Below are 19,666 nucleotides of genomic sequence, written 5' to 3'. Positions count from 1 at the left end.
AACGCAGAGACCAATTTGTCTCACTAAATGAGGTGGCTTGCAGTATTCTCTCCAAACACTGACCGTACATAGAAAGCTAGCTTTGTAGGGAAACTAGACTATAGTTTCCTTATAGGGCAGGAGAAAAAGCAATGGATGGAAACTAATCAAGGAGAGAAGCAGCTAAGAACTCAGGAGAAATTTCCTGACAGTGAGAACAATTAATCAGTGGAACAACTTGCCTCCAGAAGTTGTGGGTGCTTCAACACTGGAGGTTTTTAAGATGTTGAACAGCCATTTGTCTGAAGTGGTATAGGATTTCCTGCCTAAGCAGGGGGTTGGACTAGAAGACCTCCAAGGTCCCTTCCAACTCTGTTATTCTATTCTACAGCTGTTTATTTTCTTCTGACAAATGGAATTAGAACCCCAATACATTATTTTTATTATGTAAACCGTGCTTTTTAGGCAGAAGAAGTTATCTCTTCTAAATTTCCTTTCTCTAACACCTAAATGCATCTCTCCTTGAAAGACATATTTATTCATGAGAGAATAACAATTGCAATTAACAATTAACTAATAGTAACAACGATGAAGACTTCTATTCTCAGTAAAATCTATTTTAAAACCCGCCCTTTTTTGTATTCTATTTGACCCCTGAGTATTTGTAACCTTTAAAAAAAAAATTTGCATTTATATCCCGCCCTTCTCCGAAGACTCAGGGCGGCTTACACTATGTCAAGCAATAGTCTTCATCCATTTGTATATTATATACAAAGTCAACTTATTGCTCCCAACAATCTGGGTCCTCATTTTACCTACCTTATAAAGGATGGAAGGCTGAGTCAACCTTGGGCCTGGTGGGACTAGAACCTGCAGTAATTGCAAGCAGCTGTGTTAATAACAGACTGTCTTACCAGTCTGAGCCACAGAGACTTAACCTATTTCTAGGTTAAGTGAACAAATACAGGAATTATATAGAAAATAAAAGTGGCTTTTTTTCCCCCCCTGAATAGTCTGGAAGTTGAGACATGGCAACTGGACTACTTTTCATTTTTGGTTTGAAAACTTTTGAAAAAGGTTGAAGAAGCTTCTTGGATGAGAAGTGAAACGTCTTCAAAAGGGGAAAAAAATCAAGAAAGTCCAGTTGCCTCCCGAAAAAGCACCTTTGGGGCAACCATGACCTGGATGACTGAGAATGTCTACAGATTTTTGGTTTGAAATTTTTCTCTCCTTATCCTTCGGTCTGCTTGATAGTTTTCAGTGGTTCACACCAAGGCCTCTGGTGGCCCAACAGACTAAGCAGTCTGTTATTAACACAGCTGCTTGCAATTATTGCAAGTTCAAGTCCCACCAGGCCCAAGGTTGACTCAGCCTTCCATCCTTTATAAGGTAGGTAAAATGAGGACCCAGACTGTTGGGGGCAATAAAAGTTGACTTTGTATATAATATACAAATGGATGAAGACTATTGCTTAACACAATGTAAGCCGCCCTGAGTCTTCGGAGAAGGGCGGGATATAAATTCAAATAATAAATTTTTTTTAGATGTTTGGGGGTTCATATTGACTCCAGCATCATACTGCTCTTCATTAAGAAGTCAATAAGAATGCCATGTCTTTAAGAAATCCACCTATTCAAATAATTATGTCTCTTTATTGGACATAGCGTTTCACTTGTTTAAATCATCATCATCATCATCATCATCATCATCATCATCATCCTCAAATTGAAGCATAACTGCCATTGTCTGCATCCCCATACTATTCTTGGAATGCTTAACTATAATTTCTAATCTTTGTCTGGGATTAAGTTATTTGGAACTAAATTTAAACTCAACTGGAGCAGTTCTATACTTGTTATTTTCTGCTAAATTTTAATCATATCCTTGTTTGGCTAGCAGTGACTGTTTCATTGGATTTTTGGAAGGAAAATTGTAAAACTGAAGACTGGACTATCACCAGTAGCAGCGCTCATACTGTAGGTTGCCCAGAGCATCTATAATGATAAAGACAAGGAGATGTTAAGCAATCGGCCTTAAAAATATGTTTGTAAACCTAATACTTTCCCTATATTCCTCACTGTACACTGTCAAAGGTGGATTAAGACTCAGTCCATGTCTGATACCTTGCTTTTCATTCTGCTTTTAAAGATCGCTGTCACTCATAGGGTTATGACAACTACATTATCCTAACTTTTCTCCAGAGACTTCAATATTCTCAATCTTTGCCAGTTTCAACTGGCTATACCACTTGAGGTGGATGGGGACTGTATAAAATGCCGGGGAAATCAGGAAGTTTGGGCAGTTCAAATGAGTATAAGTATTTATTTGCAAGTTTAAGTTCTCTACAAGAATCTGACCAACTGGCGGTCAAGAGAAATGAGCGGGAGATAAGAAAGGCATTCAAGGTGGGCTGGAGTTAGATCTTGCAGGCACGCAGGGACTCATGACTTCTGATGTGTTTGATCCCTCCTTCAGGCTCAGACTGGTCATCTCCTACAAGGAAGTCGGAGAGATTCAGGGGAAGGGAAGGCAGACAGTCGACAATAGTGGAGATATTACTTTTGTGTTGTTATTTCTTTCCCCCATCAATGAGTTAATAAGGCTAAAAACTCCCACAAGACAATCAGGAATTCAGAACATTTATTGCAAGAGCTGAATAACTGTAAATAACGTTGAACTGGCAAAGCAGTAACAAGGAAAACTGTTTAGATATTTATTCAGTCAAAGTCATCAAACACCCCTCACAAACGGACGTAAGTACCGTAATAAGCAATGCACCCCTAGCCCATTATATGCTCTTATACTGTGGAGGAAAGAAAATAAGAACTGGTATATACAACACAACTTCAGTTAGTTTTAATTTTTTTTTTTTTGTCATTGCTGTTGTTGGTAAAAAGAAATTAACCACTGATATTTTCAACTTTTATTGTCTGAGTTTATTTGAAGACTAATGTTTAACTGTGGCACAAGATAATTTTTACTTTTATTTTCCCTCTAAGGACGATTTCTCCCCTATGTTGCATGCTATTTATTTAAATTGTTTTTGTCATGCCTTAAGAAAACAAAAAGCCTAAGATTGTTGGTTAGGATTTGTTAGACATGCAACTGAGATCTTATTACATTAGAGTCACTTTGTTGGTTCCTTTTCAAGTGACGGTGAAACTGGTTATCTGCCAGGCATTGACCAACGATGAGAACAAACAGTTAAACAGCAAGAATTAGAGACGAAGCTCTTTCATTTTTTCCCCCAACTACCCTACCAGGAGAATGCTTGGTTACATTATGAAGGCACAACACATTAAATATTTTTGTGGCTATGATCTAAAAACACTTGTGTTACTACAACATCAAGGCAGATGATGATCAACACAATCGGTGCCATTTCAGCAACAGGAACTCTCCGAAGTAAAAACACATTTCACCCAAGTGTAAAGAAAGCAACTGCTAGAGATTGGTGCTGCATGGCACAATTACCTTGGAATTTTGACTGCCCAAGCCCCATGGGTCCTGGAATACTTTTTCTTAATTCCGTTGGGATTCCCGCAGCCAACCTTCTTAATAGACTGTGTCCATAGCAAATAACCCTCCATTAATTTTGATCAACATCAGCGTGAGTATACAGCCAACATCCTACAACTTTGCTGTCAAAGTCAACCCATCCAGCTGCTATCACAATTGATGACCCCCCTGTTGCTCCTCTTTGATTTCAGATTAGAATATTAAGGACAAATAATAATAATAATTGTGGCTACAATCTCAAAGCCCTTGTTTCAAGTGTATTTATAGTCTAGAACTAGCAGATAGGATTTTCTTTTCTAATTCGGAAAAAAAAAGTGAAATCAAAACGCCCACCCACCCATCCCCTCATTTGTTCTGTTTTTTGTTTTTTTTTTTGTTTTTTAACACAAGTGTTTTGAGTTCCTTGGAACATGGTGTGTCAGACAGATTATTTAACACGAAACACCATCACCAAAACAAACATTTTCTTTTCTTTTAAAGAAAAGGAAGGAATGAAATAAAGTAGGGGACAAAAAAAAAAAGTAACCGTGAAACACAGAATTATGCTACAGTATTTTTTAGGTGAACGTTATAAGTACACAAAAGTTATTAGTAATAATTTGTTCTATTTACAAGTACTTGAACACTGATTGACTTAACAAGTGTCCACTAACGTTGTTAATAGCACAGTAGGTTTAATGTTTGCAGTTTTAGTTGTTTTGTTTCAGTAAAGATGTCAAGTATAGCAGTCCCAGCACAGGTTCAATGGCGACAATAACACAATTTTCTAATTGGATATACTTTCTAAGAATTGCAATTCATTTCTCTCTCTCTCTCTCTCTTTCTTTCTCTTTCTTTCTTTCTTTCTTTCTTTCTCTCACTCACTCACTCACTCACACAGACATACACACCATATTTTCTTCTTTTTTCTCTCTCTCATTCTTCCAATATACTTTTCTACTGTTTACAGCAGCAGTCCAGGGTAAAAATAAAAAATATCTTTTTTTAAAAAAAGCTAATTAACAGCCCCACCCCATTATCCCCAATAAATTGAAAAGAAAAAAGAAAACCAGGATATTTGCCAAACTGGAGAGAATCTCTGTAAGAGTTTGATTATGTCTATGTAACAAAATCACACAACTAGTAGAAATGCTGTTGCATTGTAGTTCAATGGAGCTATCCCACAGTTATGCATATCTCAGCTATGTGACGCATAGTTCTAGAGGTCTACCCAGTACATAAAGCTCTGACACACACACACACAGTATTAGCAAGTCTAACTAGGCTAAAGTCCCTGTTCCAAAGAAACCATTCCTTATAGCTGGTTTTCCTTTGGACTCTCCATGGCTCCTGTTGCATGTTTATAGGACTTCAAGTTAGCCAAAGGAATGTCTGTCATGTGATTGGCAGGGTTGAAATGCTCTTCCCCAGAGCCAAATTGCTTTCGGTCACTGAACTGGTTTCTGTTGCTATCTTCTTTCCAGGTCCTGGTCAGTGTATGTCCGTTCACCAGTTTGTCTTTCTTCACCCATTCCTTCTGAGGTGCAAAGGTAGAGAGTGGAGATTTGGGCTGCGGGTATGAACCCAAGGTAGGGGGCATCCAACAGTTGTCTGAATGGCCCAGCACAAGACATTCTTGGGTGCACATTTCTGTAGCTTCGGCCAGTCCTCGGGGGCCAAGGGGTCCATCTGCAAAGAGGTGAGGGCGAGGCAAGGGGAGAGAAGGAATGGGAGTAGGGAAAAGGGGGAAAAAAAGAAAGAAGTTAGAATTTGAAACAATGTCACATTTAGACACACCAAGAGAATTACAAACCCAGCAATAATAATAATAATAATAATAATAATAATAATAATAATAATAATAATAATAATAATAATAATAGTAATAATAATAATAATAATAATAGGAGGAAGAGGAGGAGGAAGAAGAAGGAGGAGGAGGAGCAGGAGGAGCAGGAGGAGGAGGAGGAGGAGGAGGAGGAGGAGGAGGAGGAGGAGGAGGAGGAGAAGAAGAAGAAGAAGAAGAAGAAGAAGAAGAAGAAGAAGAAGAAGAAGAAGAAGAAGAAGAAGAAGAAGAAGAAGAACTACTACTACTACTACTACTACTACTACTACTACTACTACTACTACTACTTGTCGGACTTTTGAATACAGACGGATGGTTATTTGGAACACAACATTCCAGATATCACAGTTGCTGGAAACCAAAATGTACAATTTATTGATATCATGATACCAGAGTTGAAGAAAAAGAACTGGAACAAATCACGAAATATCATAACCTGGCCATCAGAACTACCCAATTATGGATGAAACATGTAACAGTGATAGCCATTGTCATCGGGGCACTTGGTACCATGTCCAAGAATTTTATAAGATACATCAACAAATTGCAGCTTCCTACAATAACACCAGAGGAACTGCAAAAAACTGCACTACTTGGAACATCATACATCTTAAGAAGGTACTTGGTTGATATCTGGGATGCTGGCAGCCACCCGTATCAACCATTGGCACTAGTCAATAATATTTGCGATACGTTTTTAAATGTTCAGTTGACCGAGTTTCATGTTTAAAGAAATCATCATCATCATCATCATCATCATCATCATCATCATCATCATCATCATCATAATAATACATTACGCAGTCCTAAACGCTTGGGACGTGTTCGACTAGTGATCTGTGATACGAAATCCATCATAATTATCTCGTTTGCTGTGTATACTGTCATTTTGTGTAATAATAATAATAATAATAATAATAATAATAATAATAATAATAATAATAATAATAATAATAATAATAATAATAATAATAATAATAATAATTTGATTCAGTGATTCACCTGTACATTGAAAAAGAAAAACATAGCAAAAAATGGGTGTCCAGAAGAGGAACAATTTTCCATGTTTCCTGTCGTAAAAAGCCAAGTCGTCTTTCTCTCAAGCAAGCATTACTCAGAAATCCTGGCTCGTTTCTGGATGAATGCTAAGAAAACAAGTCTTGATGCTAAAAGCAATGCGCTAATGGAGCCAATTTACCAAGGGAGATTGTGAACTCTACTGGTGATTATATTCAAACAGAGCCTTCTTCCAGAGATGCATTAATGTTTGCACCATATTTCTCTTTATGTGTGTATGAGTGTGTGTTGGACTTGATGGCCCAAATACAGGCTTTCCACTAAGAACACTACAACACCCGTGCAAAAGCCCTATCTTTACATAAACCTGCTTTGCTTAAGATGTGCAAAGCAGAGCGAATTGTCTCCCAGCCCTGTTCCTTCGTTTTTCCTCTCAAATTGGCTGAATTTATCTATTTACAGAAGTATACAATAATCCTGATAGAGGAAGCAGTCCAGTCTGCAGAAGGGTTGACCCAGAATGCTTTCTCCAATCTGCAGAAAAAAGGGAACATTCACACTGAAAAAAATAAAAACAAAACAAAACCAGAGAAATGTCTGGAATGTGATTACATCAATTTACTGTATAGAAATGGTCGGGAGAATAATGTGTAAATATGAAGGATTAATTTGAGAAAGATTGCACAGGTCAGTGCAGAAAGGCAGGGAGGAAAAAGAAGGAAAAGGAAGTTAATTATCTTATTTTCCCCCCTCAGTTTCTCAAAATCAAAATTGCAGCCACTTTAGTGGGAATATAATGCAAAATTCTAGAAATATTGAACAAGATAATAATGAAAGATTATAACTTAACAAAAACCATGTGTATTCTTATTAGAATTATATAACTTGTTAAACGTAAATATGATGAATATTATTTTATTTGTAGTAAAATGTGATTAGAAAGGGAATATTTTTAAATATAACAGTGGCATAAATAAAAATTAGGAGATAAACAATGGAAGATTATAGTTTAATATAAATCTGTGTATTGCTATTAGAACTATATAAGTATGTTAAACACAACAAATATGGTTGTTAATATTTTATTTATTTATTTATTTATTTATTTATTTTGTCACAACAATATATGTAGGTATCATACAAAAGATTATATAGTATATAAACACATATATGAGTAAATATAAGGAGGTATAAGCATATATATAGGAAGAAGAAAAGAAAAACAATAGGACAGGAACGGTAGGCACGTTTGTGCACTTATGCACGCCCCTTATGGTCCTCTTAGGAATGGGGTGAGGTCAATAGTAGAAAGTTTTTGTAGTAAAAGGAGTGACATTTAGAATTTGTAGATTGGTATAAAAATAACATACTGGAATATCGAATAATCAAAGAATGAAAGATTATAATTCAACAAAATACGTGTACTATTACTTAAACTTTATAAGATTGTCAATTGTATTAAGTAGGAAGAATATTGTTTTATTTGTACTAAAATGTAAGACACTCCGGTACCACACGGTTCATACAATGATACGTTTGTAAAAAAAAAAAAAAAAAACTAGAAAAAAAATAATGCAAAATCTTTTGTACACGTTCAGAAACTCTAGTGGAAATACTAGCCGAGCCCAGAATTCGGATAATGAGTCTTGGCCTGTTTCCACAGGCACAAACTTCATGCTCTTTCTATGCATATTTCTCAATGGAGTGAAACTACAGATGAGTTATTGATTCAACCAGGGAAGATATGATGGGGAAGTGAAATGCATTCATCTCAAGTGACTTAGCCTTCCATTTTCCACCCCCACTGACAATTTCTCATGAGATTCTGAAAATATGACTGCTTTAAATGGAAATGATTACCACAACCTTCCCCTCCTCAAAAAATTCTCAACTTTCCGATATTCTCTGAAGTTGCTTTCTTTATATAAGCATATAAGCGTGGCATAGAAGTGAAGATGCTCACCTCCCAGTTGGAAAGTTGAGTGTTCAATCCTAGGCAGTGACAGACGTTTCTCAATCAGGATGCAAAGAGAAAATGTCTGCTGTGAACTCCATGTAGGCATCAGGTAAGGAATCTGGCCAGTAAATGCTCAGTTACTCTGACCTCATCCTGAAGCCAGGATTTATTTTTTATTTTTTAAAAAAGATGTTTCCTTTATCTTATCTACAAATAACTTATTGCTCTTTGCTTAAGAAGAAGTTGCTTGGAAGAAAATTACTGATTTCTTGGAAGCTCCCAAATTAACCAATCACCAGGAAGGCTGCATTTAAGAGCCGATGCAAATAATAATAATAATAGAGCCTGAACATCTGGCTGACTGCGCTACAAATGACGTTGATAATAATAATAAAAGCAAAGCCAAGGTAACATTTACAAAACTTCATACTACCCAATTAACCCTGCCCCCTGCTGCCATTTTTCATCTTTAAAACATAGGGTTCACTATTTGGGCACAAATAAAATAACGTTTCGGGCTGCACTTGAGCATTTTTTTAAAAGACTTTTTAATCCCACCTTTCTACATTTTTTTATAAATAACTCAAGGTGACGAACATACCTAATTATTATTTTTCCTCCTGTTTTCGCATGTTTGTCATGTAAAGAAACCATAGCAAATTAAAAAGGAAAAATAAGAACTTCACTATCACACTAATGAGTTTAGGTATCCCAAGAGTCTGTACATTTTATTCCCTGCTCAACAAGCACATCAACAGTCATTCAACCTCTCCTTGAAGAGCCACACATGGAATTAGGACTGCCATATCTGAGCATCAAAAATCCAATTAATCAGAAGATGGAAGCCAACGGTTAGAGTCTTGTCTCTTTGTTATCAACCAGATAACAGATGGTTATCAACCATAGAAGCTAGATTTGAATAAGTTTACCCATGGAAGCAGGGGTGGGATTTAGTCTGTTCGGACTGGTTCGGGCAAACCGGATGAAAAAACAATGGCAATCAACCTGCCTTCCATTGAAGACCTGTATACTGCACGAATCAAGAAGAGGGCCATGAAAATATTTACAGACCCCTCGCATCCTGGACATAAACTGTTTCAACTCCTACCCTCAAAACGACGCTAGAGAGCACTGCACATCAGAACAACTAGACACAAGAACAGTTTTTTCCCGAAGGCCATCACTCTGCTAAACAAATAATTCCCTCAACACTGTCAAACTATTCACTAAGTGTGCACTACTATTAATCTTCTCATCATTTCCACCATCCATTTCCTTCCACTTATGACTGTATGGCTGTAACTTTGTTGCTTCTATCCTTACGATTTATATTGATATTGTTTCCTGATTGCTTATTTGTACCTATGACTATCATTAAGTGTTCTACCTTATGATTCGTGTTGTATGTATCTTTTCTTTTATGTACATTGAGAGCAGATGCACCAAGACAAATTCCTTGTGTGTCCAATCACACTTGGCCAATAAAAAAAAAATTCTAATTTTACATCTGTTTTGCAGAACCAATGGTTCTGTGGGCATGGCTTGGTGGGCATGGTGTGGCTTGGTGGGCAAGGCCTGGTGGGCGTGGCAGGGAAAGGATACTGTAAAATCTCCATTCCCACCCCACTCCAGGGGAAGATTACTGCAAAATCCCCATTTTCTCCCAATTAGCTGGGACTTGGGAGGCAGAAAATAGATGAGGGTGGGACCAATCAGAATTTTTAGTTCGGTTCTCCGAATTACTCAAAATTTCCACTACCGGTTCTCCAGAACTGGTCAGAGCCTGCTGAAACCCACTTCTGCACCGAACTGGTAGTTGCAAGGACTGGCTGGCCCACTCACCCCCCCACCCCCCCCGTGTTGTGTCTTGTCCGCTCTCACCGCAGCCGGGGTCTGCTTATCTGCTCCCGAACACAGAGGAATGTATGCCTCCCGGCCCCAGTTCTGGCTCCATGCCCAGACAAGCTGCAGAGGAGGGAGCATCCCCCGGCCCCAGCCCTGGCTCCATGTTCAGGCAAACAGAGCAGCTAGACCCCTCCCCCTCCTCCACAGCATGTGAGCCTGAGGAAAGTTTACTCCCCACAACAGCTGATTGGAGTGACCCTCGCATCAGAAGACTGGATAGGCGGAGGCAACAGAAGGAAGGGAGGGGCAGGCCTTAATGAGTGCTGAGTCATGGAGCCACACCCCATGGCCTATATAAAGGATCTGTTTTCTGGCAGTCTCTGAGTCAGGCAAAGTCGAATTTATCTTGCTGAAGTCACTTACTGGTCTCCTGCCTGCTCTGAGGACTTTGCTAGGACTTTGGGCAGAGCTGCAGAGGCAAGCCTGATTCGGATTTCCCTGACCCGGCCGTCAGCGGAGGAGTGGGACACGACACCCCGGGAGTCTCTACGTAGCCTGTTTTGGATGCCAGGTAAGTGCAGAGCCCGTGCGGAGTCTCTAGGGGAGCAAAAATGGGTCTCCCAGAAGTTCTGGCAGTCTGGAAACGAGCCCGTTTCCGGTCTCTGGAGCCTGGGGGAGGCTGTTTTTGTCCTCCTGGGGGCTTGAGGAAGGCTTCCGGAGACTGGAGAGGGCAAAAATGCAGAAAGCTGAGTAGGCCACTCTCACCATGGCCATGCCCACCCAGCAACCGGGCAAGGAACCGGTTGCTAAAATTTTGGAATCCCATCCCTGCCGGGAAGTAGCATCATCTGGCGCTCTATGGTTATATATTATCTGCTTTGCCATGAAGCTGCAGTTTGTATTTAAACTCCCAGAATTTTACACATTTTAAGTCACTTCTGCCATGTGAAGTCCCTGAAGTCTGATCCTCTCAACATCTACTAAAAGGGCGAAAGAACCCGAGATATTTCATATTATCAATAAAGGAGATTATTTGTAGCTCAGGATTGAAATGAGGAGTCCTCGGTGCCCTCTGAGCTTGGTTGCTTTCTTGCAGATATTTCATGAGCCAAACTAGGTAATATTAGCGCTAGTGCTGATGTTGTTACCTATTTGGGTACTGAAATGATCAAGCTCAGAGAGCATCAAGGAACGCCTCAATTTCATATTGCTAGTTCCCAGCACAGCTAATAATTAGTCATGTTTCCAGGGACAAATGAATGATAGCATCCAAAGACATCTAGAAGAGAGCTGGGATCTTGCCAAGCCATATTATCAGCAACTTCTCAAGAACCTTAGATTCCAATACAATCTATTGTTGCCTAGCTCTTAAGTCACCTCCTTTCCTACTGTGGAAATAGCAACAGCAATAGCACCTAGACTTATATACCGCTTCACAGTGCTCTACAGCCCTCTCTAAGTGCCTCTGTGGCTCAGACTGGTAAGACAGTCTGTTATTAACAGCAGCTGCTTGCAATTACTGCAGATTCAAGCCCCACCAGGCCAAGGTTGACTCAGCCTTCCATCCTTTATAAGGTAGGTAAAATGAGGACCCAGATTGTTGGGGGCAATAAGTTGACTGTATATAATATACAAATGGACGAAGACTATTGCTTGATATAGTGTAAGCCGCCCTGAGTCTTCGGAGAAGGGCGGGATATAAATGCAAATAAAAAAAAAGTGGTTTACTGAACCATCCTATCGCCCCCAACAATCTGGGTCCTCATTTTATCGACCTCGGAAGGATGGACGGCTGAGTCAACCTTCAGCCTGTGAGATTCAAACTGCCCAATTGCAGGCATCCGACAGTCAGCAGAAGTAGCCTGCAGTACTGCACTCTAACCACTGCACCACCATGGCTCATGCTAATTTTTCTTTCAGTTCAAATAAAGCAAAGTATTGTTTTGCAGGAGAAGCTGTGAGCATGTTTTTATAGTTTACACCCTTAATGACTAAGAACTGGAAATACAATCCTATGCAACCCTGCGTCTCTTCGAACACATACCCCAAAGACTTCAGCTGCTGTTACTTTCAGCAAGAAGCAAGAACAGGATTCCTCCTTGAATGTCATAGATTTTAAAGAAGTTTATATTAAAGAAGCAGTTTATTGAATGTTGTTACGCCTCTGGAGTTTTTAATGTTGTCATTTTCCCTTCCTTCTCATTTATTTGATTCTGCTATCATAACCCCTGAGAACACACTGGGTCTAGATTAACATAAATGAAATAAAATGCCATAAGTGTATGCAAGCAGTTGGGACCAGAAGCTCCCTGCATTTTTCAAACACCTCTGTACTTTCAAGCTTTCTATTTGTGAGCTTCAGTAGCAGAAAAAAAAATCCTTTATTAATCTACCCTCACTGTTATAATCAAAGTGCTACAGGTATTTCATGAAAAAGAAGGAAGAAACAGCTGGTATAAAGGACTACCTCCAGCATATTGTTAACATTTCCAAAGGTTAATCTATAGGTTAAATGCTGATTATTTTCTTTTCTGCTGACAACAGCAATTTGCTTTTAATTGGGTTTTCTCATTTTCTTCCCCACACAGTAATACAAAATCCTATCTTGCTGACCCAAAACAGAATGGCTTGCCAAGGATTAAATCTTACCTATTCAGAAATACCCACACATAGGTGTGCACACGCACAGAGAGAGAGAGAGAGAGACTGAGGGAAAGAGACAGAGGGGGGAAAAAGAGAGGGAGGGAGAGACTGACTGACTGACTGACATAGAGATACAGAGACCAAGTGCTGCACTAGACAGGCATATTTCAGGAAATAACATCTATGTTAAACATAGAACAATGGAGTTGGAGGCTCTGGAGAACTGGTAGCAGAAATTTTGAGTAGTTTGGAGAACCGGCAAATACCACTTCTGTGTTCTGTCTCCTTCCTCACTTCGGAGCAACGATCTGGCCTTCAGCCAGTGGATCCACGGCTCTTATCAGTCCTGGCAGAGAAATCGCAGCTGCTTGCCAAAGTTCAAACAAATGACTCACAGAGTAAGATTTTCAGCTCTCTTTGAAACGGTTCAGCTAATTTTTGCTTCCCGTGGAATGAGAGCAGTCCCAAAGCTCCTTATATATCCTGTGGGGCTCCTGCCCCACCCTTCCCTTTGATGACACCACCTCTCTAATCTTCTGAAGCGTGGGTCAATCCAAGCTTGATTATTATTATCAGCTGGGTCTGAAGGCGTAGCCTGAGGAAGGGAGGAATCAGGGGATAACGGCCTCATTACATCCTCCAATTAGTCTGGTTCTGGCTCCTGGAGGAATAGGTGCTCCTGAGGTAAGCCTTACCGGCCCTTCCCCCTCACTCTCGGAGTCACTTTCGGGCATGGGGCAAAGTTCGGGGGCTGGAGTCACAACATTCTGGCTGGCCCCAGAGTGGAGTGGGAATGGAGATTTTGCAATATCCTTCCCCCAGGAGTGGGGAGGGACTAGAGATTTTGTAGTATCCTTCCCCTGCCATGCCCACCAAGCCACACCACGCCCATCAAGCCACGCCCATAGAACCGGTAGTAAAAAAAAAATTTGAATTGCACCACTGAATTGGAGACCTTCCAACCCCCTGCTTGAGCAGGAGACCGTATAGCATTTCAGATAAATGATTCTATCATTTTGAAAGCTTCCAGTGATGGAGCACCAACAACTTCTGGAGGCAATTTCCACTCCATTGGTTGAGTGTTCTCACCAGTAGAAAACTTCTCCTTAGTTCTAGGTTGCTTGTCTCCTTGCTTAGTTTCCATCCATTGTTTCTCATCTTGCCTTTTGGTGCTTTGGAAAATAGTCTGACCCTCTTTTTCTTTGTGGCAGCTCCTCAAATACTGGAACAGTTCAATATTGGAGCACATGGAACACTTCGAATATTGGAACACAACGTTGAAGCACAATGTTGTGCTTCAATGTTGTGCATCAATGTTGTACAAATGCCGTGCATCGAAATCTGTGTGATCTGTCAGCATCCAGAGGCTTCCTTGTTTTCATGAGTCCTTCAGAAACAGAAGGAGTTATATGAATCTCAGCTTCATATAACTGCTGATGTCTCTTTTAAAATGATCTTTAAATGAAACATAAGTCGTTATGGTCCGGTTGAAAATCTGCTCACAGTCCTTTAAACCATTTCAAATTTTGTTTTGTTTGGAACCCATGCCACATTTCTGACATCAATACAATTGAACATGTCCAGAAATATTTTACAAGAAGAGTTCTCCACTCCTCCGAATACAACAAAATACCTTATGCCACCAGACTTGAAATCCTGGGTTTAGAAAATTTAGAACTACACTGCCTTCGACATGACTATGAGTTTAACTCATAGAATCATCAATTACAATGTCCTTCCTGTCAAAGACTACTTCAGCTTCAATTGCAACAATACACAAGCACATAATAGATTTAAGCTTAATATTAACCGCTCCAATCTTGATTGCAGAAAATATGACTTCAGTAACAGAGTTGTTAATGCTTAGAATACACTACCTAACTCTGTGGTCTCTTCCCAAAATCCCAAAAGCTTCAACCAAAAACTATCTACTATTGACCTCACCCCATTCCTAAGAGGTCTGTAAGGGGCGTGCATAAGAGCACAAGCGTGCCTACTATTCCTGTCCTATTATTTCCTTTCGTTATATCCAATTAATATAGTTATTACATACTCATATATATGCTTATATATTGTATAATTATTTCATGCTTATCCTTATATATACTGTGTGACAAAAATAAATAAATAAAAATGAATAAATAAATTAGTCTCAGAGAGATTTAGCTCTCATTGAGTTTGCTACCCTTCCTTGGAGCCACTGAAATCTAAGATGCTTAATTCTGAGGCAGAATGAAGTAACACACACTTCCCTCACTGACCAGTTTCTAAGTTTACAAGGGTTAGCTTTGGAATTATTTCACATCTTTCCTTAAATAATTATTATTGAGGAACAAAAATGCATTATCTACACAAATTGTCAGAAATCTGACCACAACACATTACTTTAAATAGATCTGTTATGTTGTTCCAGTCCTCCCTTTTTCTACAGCTTTGAGTTGGGACACATCTCAAAAGCAATAGCAGAAACCACCATCATTTATTTATTAAAATAAATTATTGGTTTTGATCACCACGATGTATAAAAGATGTTGAGACTTTAGAGAGAGTGCAGAGAAGAGCAACAAAGATGATTAGGGGACTCGAGGCTAAAACATATGAAGAACAGTTGCAGGAATGGGGTAGGTCTAGTTTAATGAAAAGAAGGACTAGGCAGTGTTCCAATATCTGAGGGGCTGCCACAAACAAGAGGGAGTCAAGCTATTCTTCAGAGCACCTGAAGGTAGGACAAGAAGCAATGGGTGGAAACTAATCAAGGAGAGAAACAACTTAGAACTAAGGAGAAATTTCCTGACAGTTAGAACAATTAATCAGTGGAACAACTTGCCTTCAGAAATTGTAAATGCTCCAACATTGGAAGTTTTTAAGAAGAGGTTGGATAACCATTCGTCTGAAATGGTATAGGGTTTCCTGCATAAGCAGGGGGCTGGACTAGAAGATCTCCAAAATCCCTTCCCATTCTGTTATTCTATTCTATTCTATTATTAAATGTATTGCTAACAGTATGTTAGGGTTAGCTCCAACTATGCAGTAATTGTGTGTATTTTGGGCCCATAGCAAAGCACCCATTCCAGCAATTTTGATTCTGGATAACAACTATTTTAACTGCCAACTGCTCATTCTATCAATTTTTTTCCCTTTCACCTTTTCCTACAAAGGTCCTGCGTGTCCCATTTGGGTGTATAGTTTCCTTGCTCCCACAAAACTGACTGCCATTCCAGTTCTAAGTCCATTCTTCCATCCAAGTGTTTCAGTTATTTCACATTATAATCACTCATACATAAATTCAGACAAATTCTCATCAATCCATGGTATTCCCCTGTCTCCAGGCCATCTGCCACCAGCTGTCATATGGAACAGACTTGATTATTTGATACTTCTCATTTGGACTGATTTGAAGAGTTTATTTATTTATTTAAGCAGAGGTGAATTGAGTTTGTACTTTGATGAGAAAATGTCAGGAAATCCCAGGACGCTATGAAAGACGGAGAAGTTGAAAGAACATCTCAAAGGAGGGACAGCCCATGTCCATGTGGCAGCATTGAAGAAAACTGCATCCCCAGATCCATGAAGTCTCACCAGGTCCCAAAAAAGGATGGAAGAGAGTTGAGAAATTGAAAGCAAAATATGGTTCTGCATCATAATTACGCTGCTCATTCTTAAGTCCATTTAGCCGGTCAAAACACATAGCTCAAAAACTTGCATCATATCGTAGTACCGCCATACTTTAAAGTGGAAACAAGTTTTATTTTAGCACTACTGTCTGGTTAATCAGTTTGGTTTAGTGGCTAAACTACTAGGCTAGAAACCAGGGGACCATGAGTTCTGATCATGCCTTAGGCACAAAGCCAGACCTTTAGATAGTCCTCTTTTATTATCTAGGAAGAAGACGACAAGGGAAAATCACTTCTGAAAATCTTACAAAGAAAACTGCAGGAATTTATGCAGGCAAACTCCAGGAGTCAAAAACTCAACAGTATATACATACATACATAGTATGTACGTTCATACATACATACACAGAATATAAAGATGGATGGATGGATGGATGGATGGATGGATGGATGGATGGATGGACAGTTAGATAAACGGATGGATAGGTAGATGGATAGATTGACAGACAGACAGACTGATTGATGAATGGATGGATGGATGGAAAGACAGGTAGGTAGGTAAGTAAGCTTGGATACTTTGCAACTTATTGTTTCTTATTGTATGTTACTGTTGTGTCTTTACTTTCCTTCTTTCTCTTTTTCCCTTAAAATTGTGGGCACGTTTATGTAAAGCTTGTTATGAAATAAAGAAAAACAATCATAGCTGTTATTCTTGTTTCTAATATTTTCTAACTTGAAAGACTGTGCATCTATGCAGAAATTAGTTGCATAAAGAATACTCAATGCAAAAACAAATACCATAAAGTATATTGTCTAAAAGAGAAGTATTTATGTTTGATTCTACTGCAGCTGTATTTACATTAATCTTCAGAGGGGAATGTGTATTTATTTTGCTCATTGATATTAAAACATAAACATATTTGTTTACTGGGACCATGAAGTATATATGGATTTACACGGGAGAAAACCCGAACAACCAAAGACCTATATATATATATATATATATATATATATATATATATATATATACACAATTGTTTTAAGTGGAGTCCAATTGGACATATGTTGTACATCATATTGGAACTGTGTACAAAATCATATTTACTAATTTAAGCAGTTGTTTCCATTCCATATATAGCTCTTGAAAAGGAATTCCTGGGGCTTTAATTTCATTACTGAATTCATCTGCTTCTCCTTCCTCCACAAAAGCATTCCTAAAATATTTCTCTCCCTCTTCCTAACATATTTGTTCTCTAATCAATGACAAATAAGCTTGGTTCTTTATCTGAGCTGCTTATATATCCAATGGCACCGATGTTGTTGATGAAGTTGTTGGAAGTAATGCCCATCTGGTTTAGTTCCAAGTGGGGAGAAAGACACTGGAAACATGGAGGCTGATTGGAAGGATGGATTTAAATGAAGCAGAACCATCAAGCACATGGTCCTGGTGCAGGTGACCACATGGAACGGAGAGTGAAGGTTATTTATATCCTCTCTTGGGCCTTGCCCTTGAGCTTCCTGTTCCTGTGACAAGAACATGTGTTCTATTGCTTGCTGTCAGACTCCCATCCTAGGAATCTCTCTGAAATAAGATTGGTTGAAGCCTGGGCTAATGTAATGCCCTTAGGAGGTTTTGCAATGCAACGAGCCCTGCTGCTACATAGGTTAATCCTATTACATCCTGGAGGGTCCTGTCTTAATCCCTTCTTGGAGCTGAAGGTTTTTTGTCTTGTAGATAGGCTGGCCCAGTCCCTCTTAATGGGCGACAAGTATCTCCTGGTGGCAGGGAGCTGGGGCTGAGTTTCTGTCTCCCTTAAGGGGAAAAATAATATTCTGCCTTTTTAATATTTCCTAAAATATTTTATTCTTCTAGGAGGGGTGGGTGCTAACTTTCCAGAAAGTGATATAAAACATCTGCCTTACCATTAAAGGATGTTGACGGCACATATAATAGCATGGAAGCAGAAAACGCCTCGGTAAATACCTATGCTTTAAAAAAAAGTCTTTATTTTCTGTCCTCTTAATAGCTGTCAACCTGTCTCAAAGCAGGCAGATGGAATACAAAATTATAATCTATACCAGTCAAGTTCTGTTCAAGTTCTATGAGTGGAAAGGCACAGTTGTCTTTTATCTCATTTCATTATCCCCAGAAGCAAGAGTCTTTTGCCATTGATTAATTCTCTGCTGCAATTAGTAGGGTGCTTCTGGCTGATCACCTTTCAACCTGCTGCTTCAGATGCCTTGTGGCTCAGAAGTTGGAGAATTATTTTGGGACTGGAGAAGAGTCCGAAGTTCAGCATTAGCAATCATCAAACTTCAAAACACAGGTGACAAAACTAGCACGCGACCCTCCAGATACCCTCTAGATCAGGGATTTCAGTGGTGAAATCGATTTTTTTTTACTGCCGGTTCTGTGCGCATGGCTTGGTGGGCGTGGTGTGGCTTGGTGGGCATGGCTTGGTGAGCATGGCAGGGGAAGGATACTGCAATATATCCATTCCCACCCACTCCAGGGGACAGATACTGCAAAATCTTCATTCCCACCCCACTCCAGGGGACAGATACTACAAAATCCCCATTCCCTCCTCACTCTTGGGGGAAGGATATTGCAAAACCTCCATTCTCACCCAAACTCTGGGGCTAGTCAGAGGTGGTATTTGCTGGTTCTCCGAGCTACTCAAAATTTCCGCTACCGGTTCTCCAGAACCTGCTAGATTTCACCCCTGATCAGGGGGTATGAAACTTGCGTCATCATATTATTGTCACATGACATATTGTGACTTTTCCCCCCTTTACTAAACCAGGCATGGGCATGGCCAGCGCATGACACATCCGGCCAATAGGCCGCGGCAAGTTTAACAGCTCTGCACTAGATGGAAGCAAAAGGTTTGTTAGATTTTTGCTAGCTTCAAGTGGCCATTTCAATTATTGCAGACTGGACAGGGCAGCCCTATCCAAGATGGAAAAGGAGCAGTTGATAGGAAAATAAGAATTTTATTTCCATACAACTGAATCTGAGATTTAGTTTAGTGTTATTTTTCTTAGCATTTCAGGGAAGAGCTTTGCCATAATTATCTGCCAGAGGCTGCCTTAATATCATGTGGAATCTCTCCCTCCCTCCCTCCCTCCCTCCCTCCCCTTCTCCCTCTCCCTCCCTCCCTCTCTCTTGTCACACACAATCAAGGGAGCTTAGGGGACAAAATCATGCTCCTAAATCCCAGTTCGGTTTATGTGTATGAGTTTAGACAATAGACTTAGATAACAATA

General features: G+C 39.5%; 1 protein-coding gene across 1 annotated transcript in view; it reads right to left on the bottom strand.

Moving 5' to 3' along the window:
* Nucleotides 1–3,895: 3,895 nt before the first annotated feature.
* Nucleotides 3,896–19,666, bottom strand: part of LOC131199980 (protocadherin-9-like) — a 569,784-nt gene continuing 554,013 nt past the window's right edge. Inside the window, exon 3 of the mRNA XM_058186267.1 lies at nt 3,896–5,166. Coding sequence (XP_058042250.1) covers nt 4,793–5,166 — 374 coding nt within the window. The 3' untranslated portion in view covers nt 3,896–4,792. The remainder of the gene's footprint in view (nt 5,167–19,666) is intronic.

The sequence above is a fragment of the Ahaetulla prasina genome, chromosome 5 (genome assembly GCF_028640845.1).
Source record: "Ahaetulla prasina isolate Xishuangbanna chromosome 5, ASM2864084v1, whole genome shotgun sequence".
Classification (NCBI taxonomy): Eukaryota; Metazoa; Chordata; class Lepidosauria; order Squamata; family Colubridae; genus Ahaetulla; species Ahaetulla prasina.
Note: the sequence above shows the minus strand (reverse complement) of the source record. Positions and strands in the feature narration are given on the sequence as shown.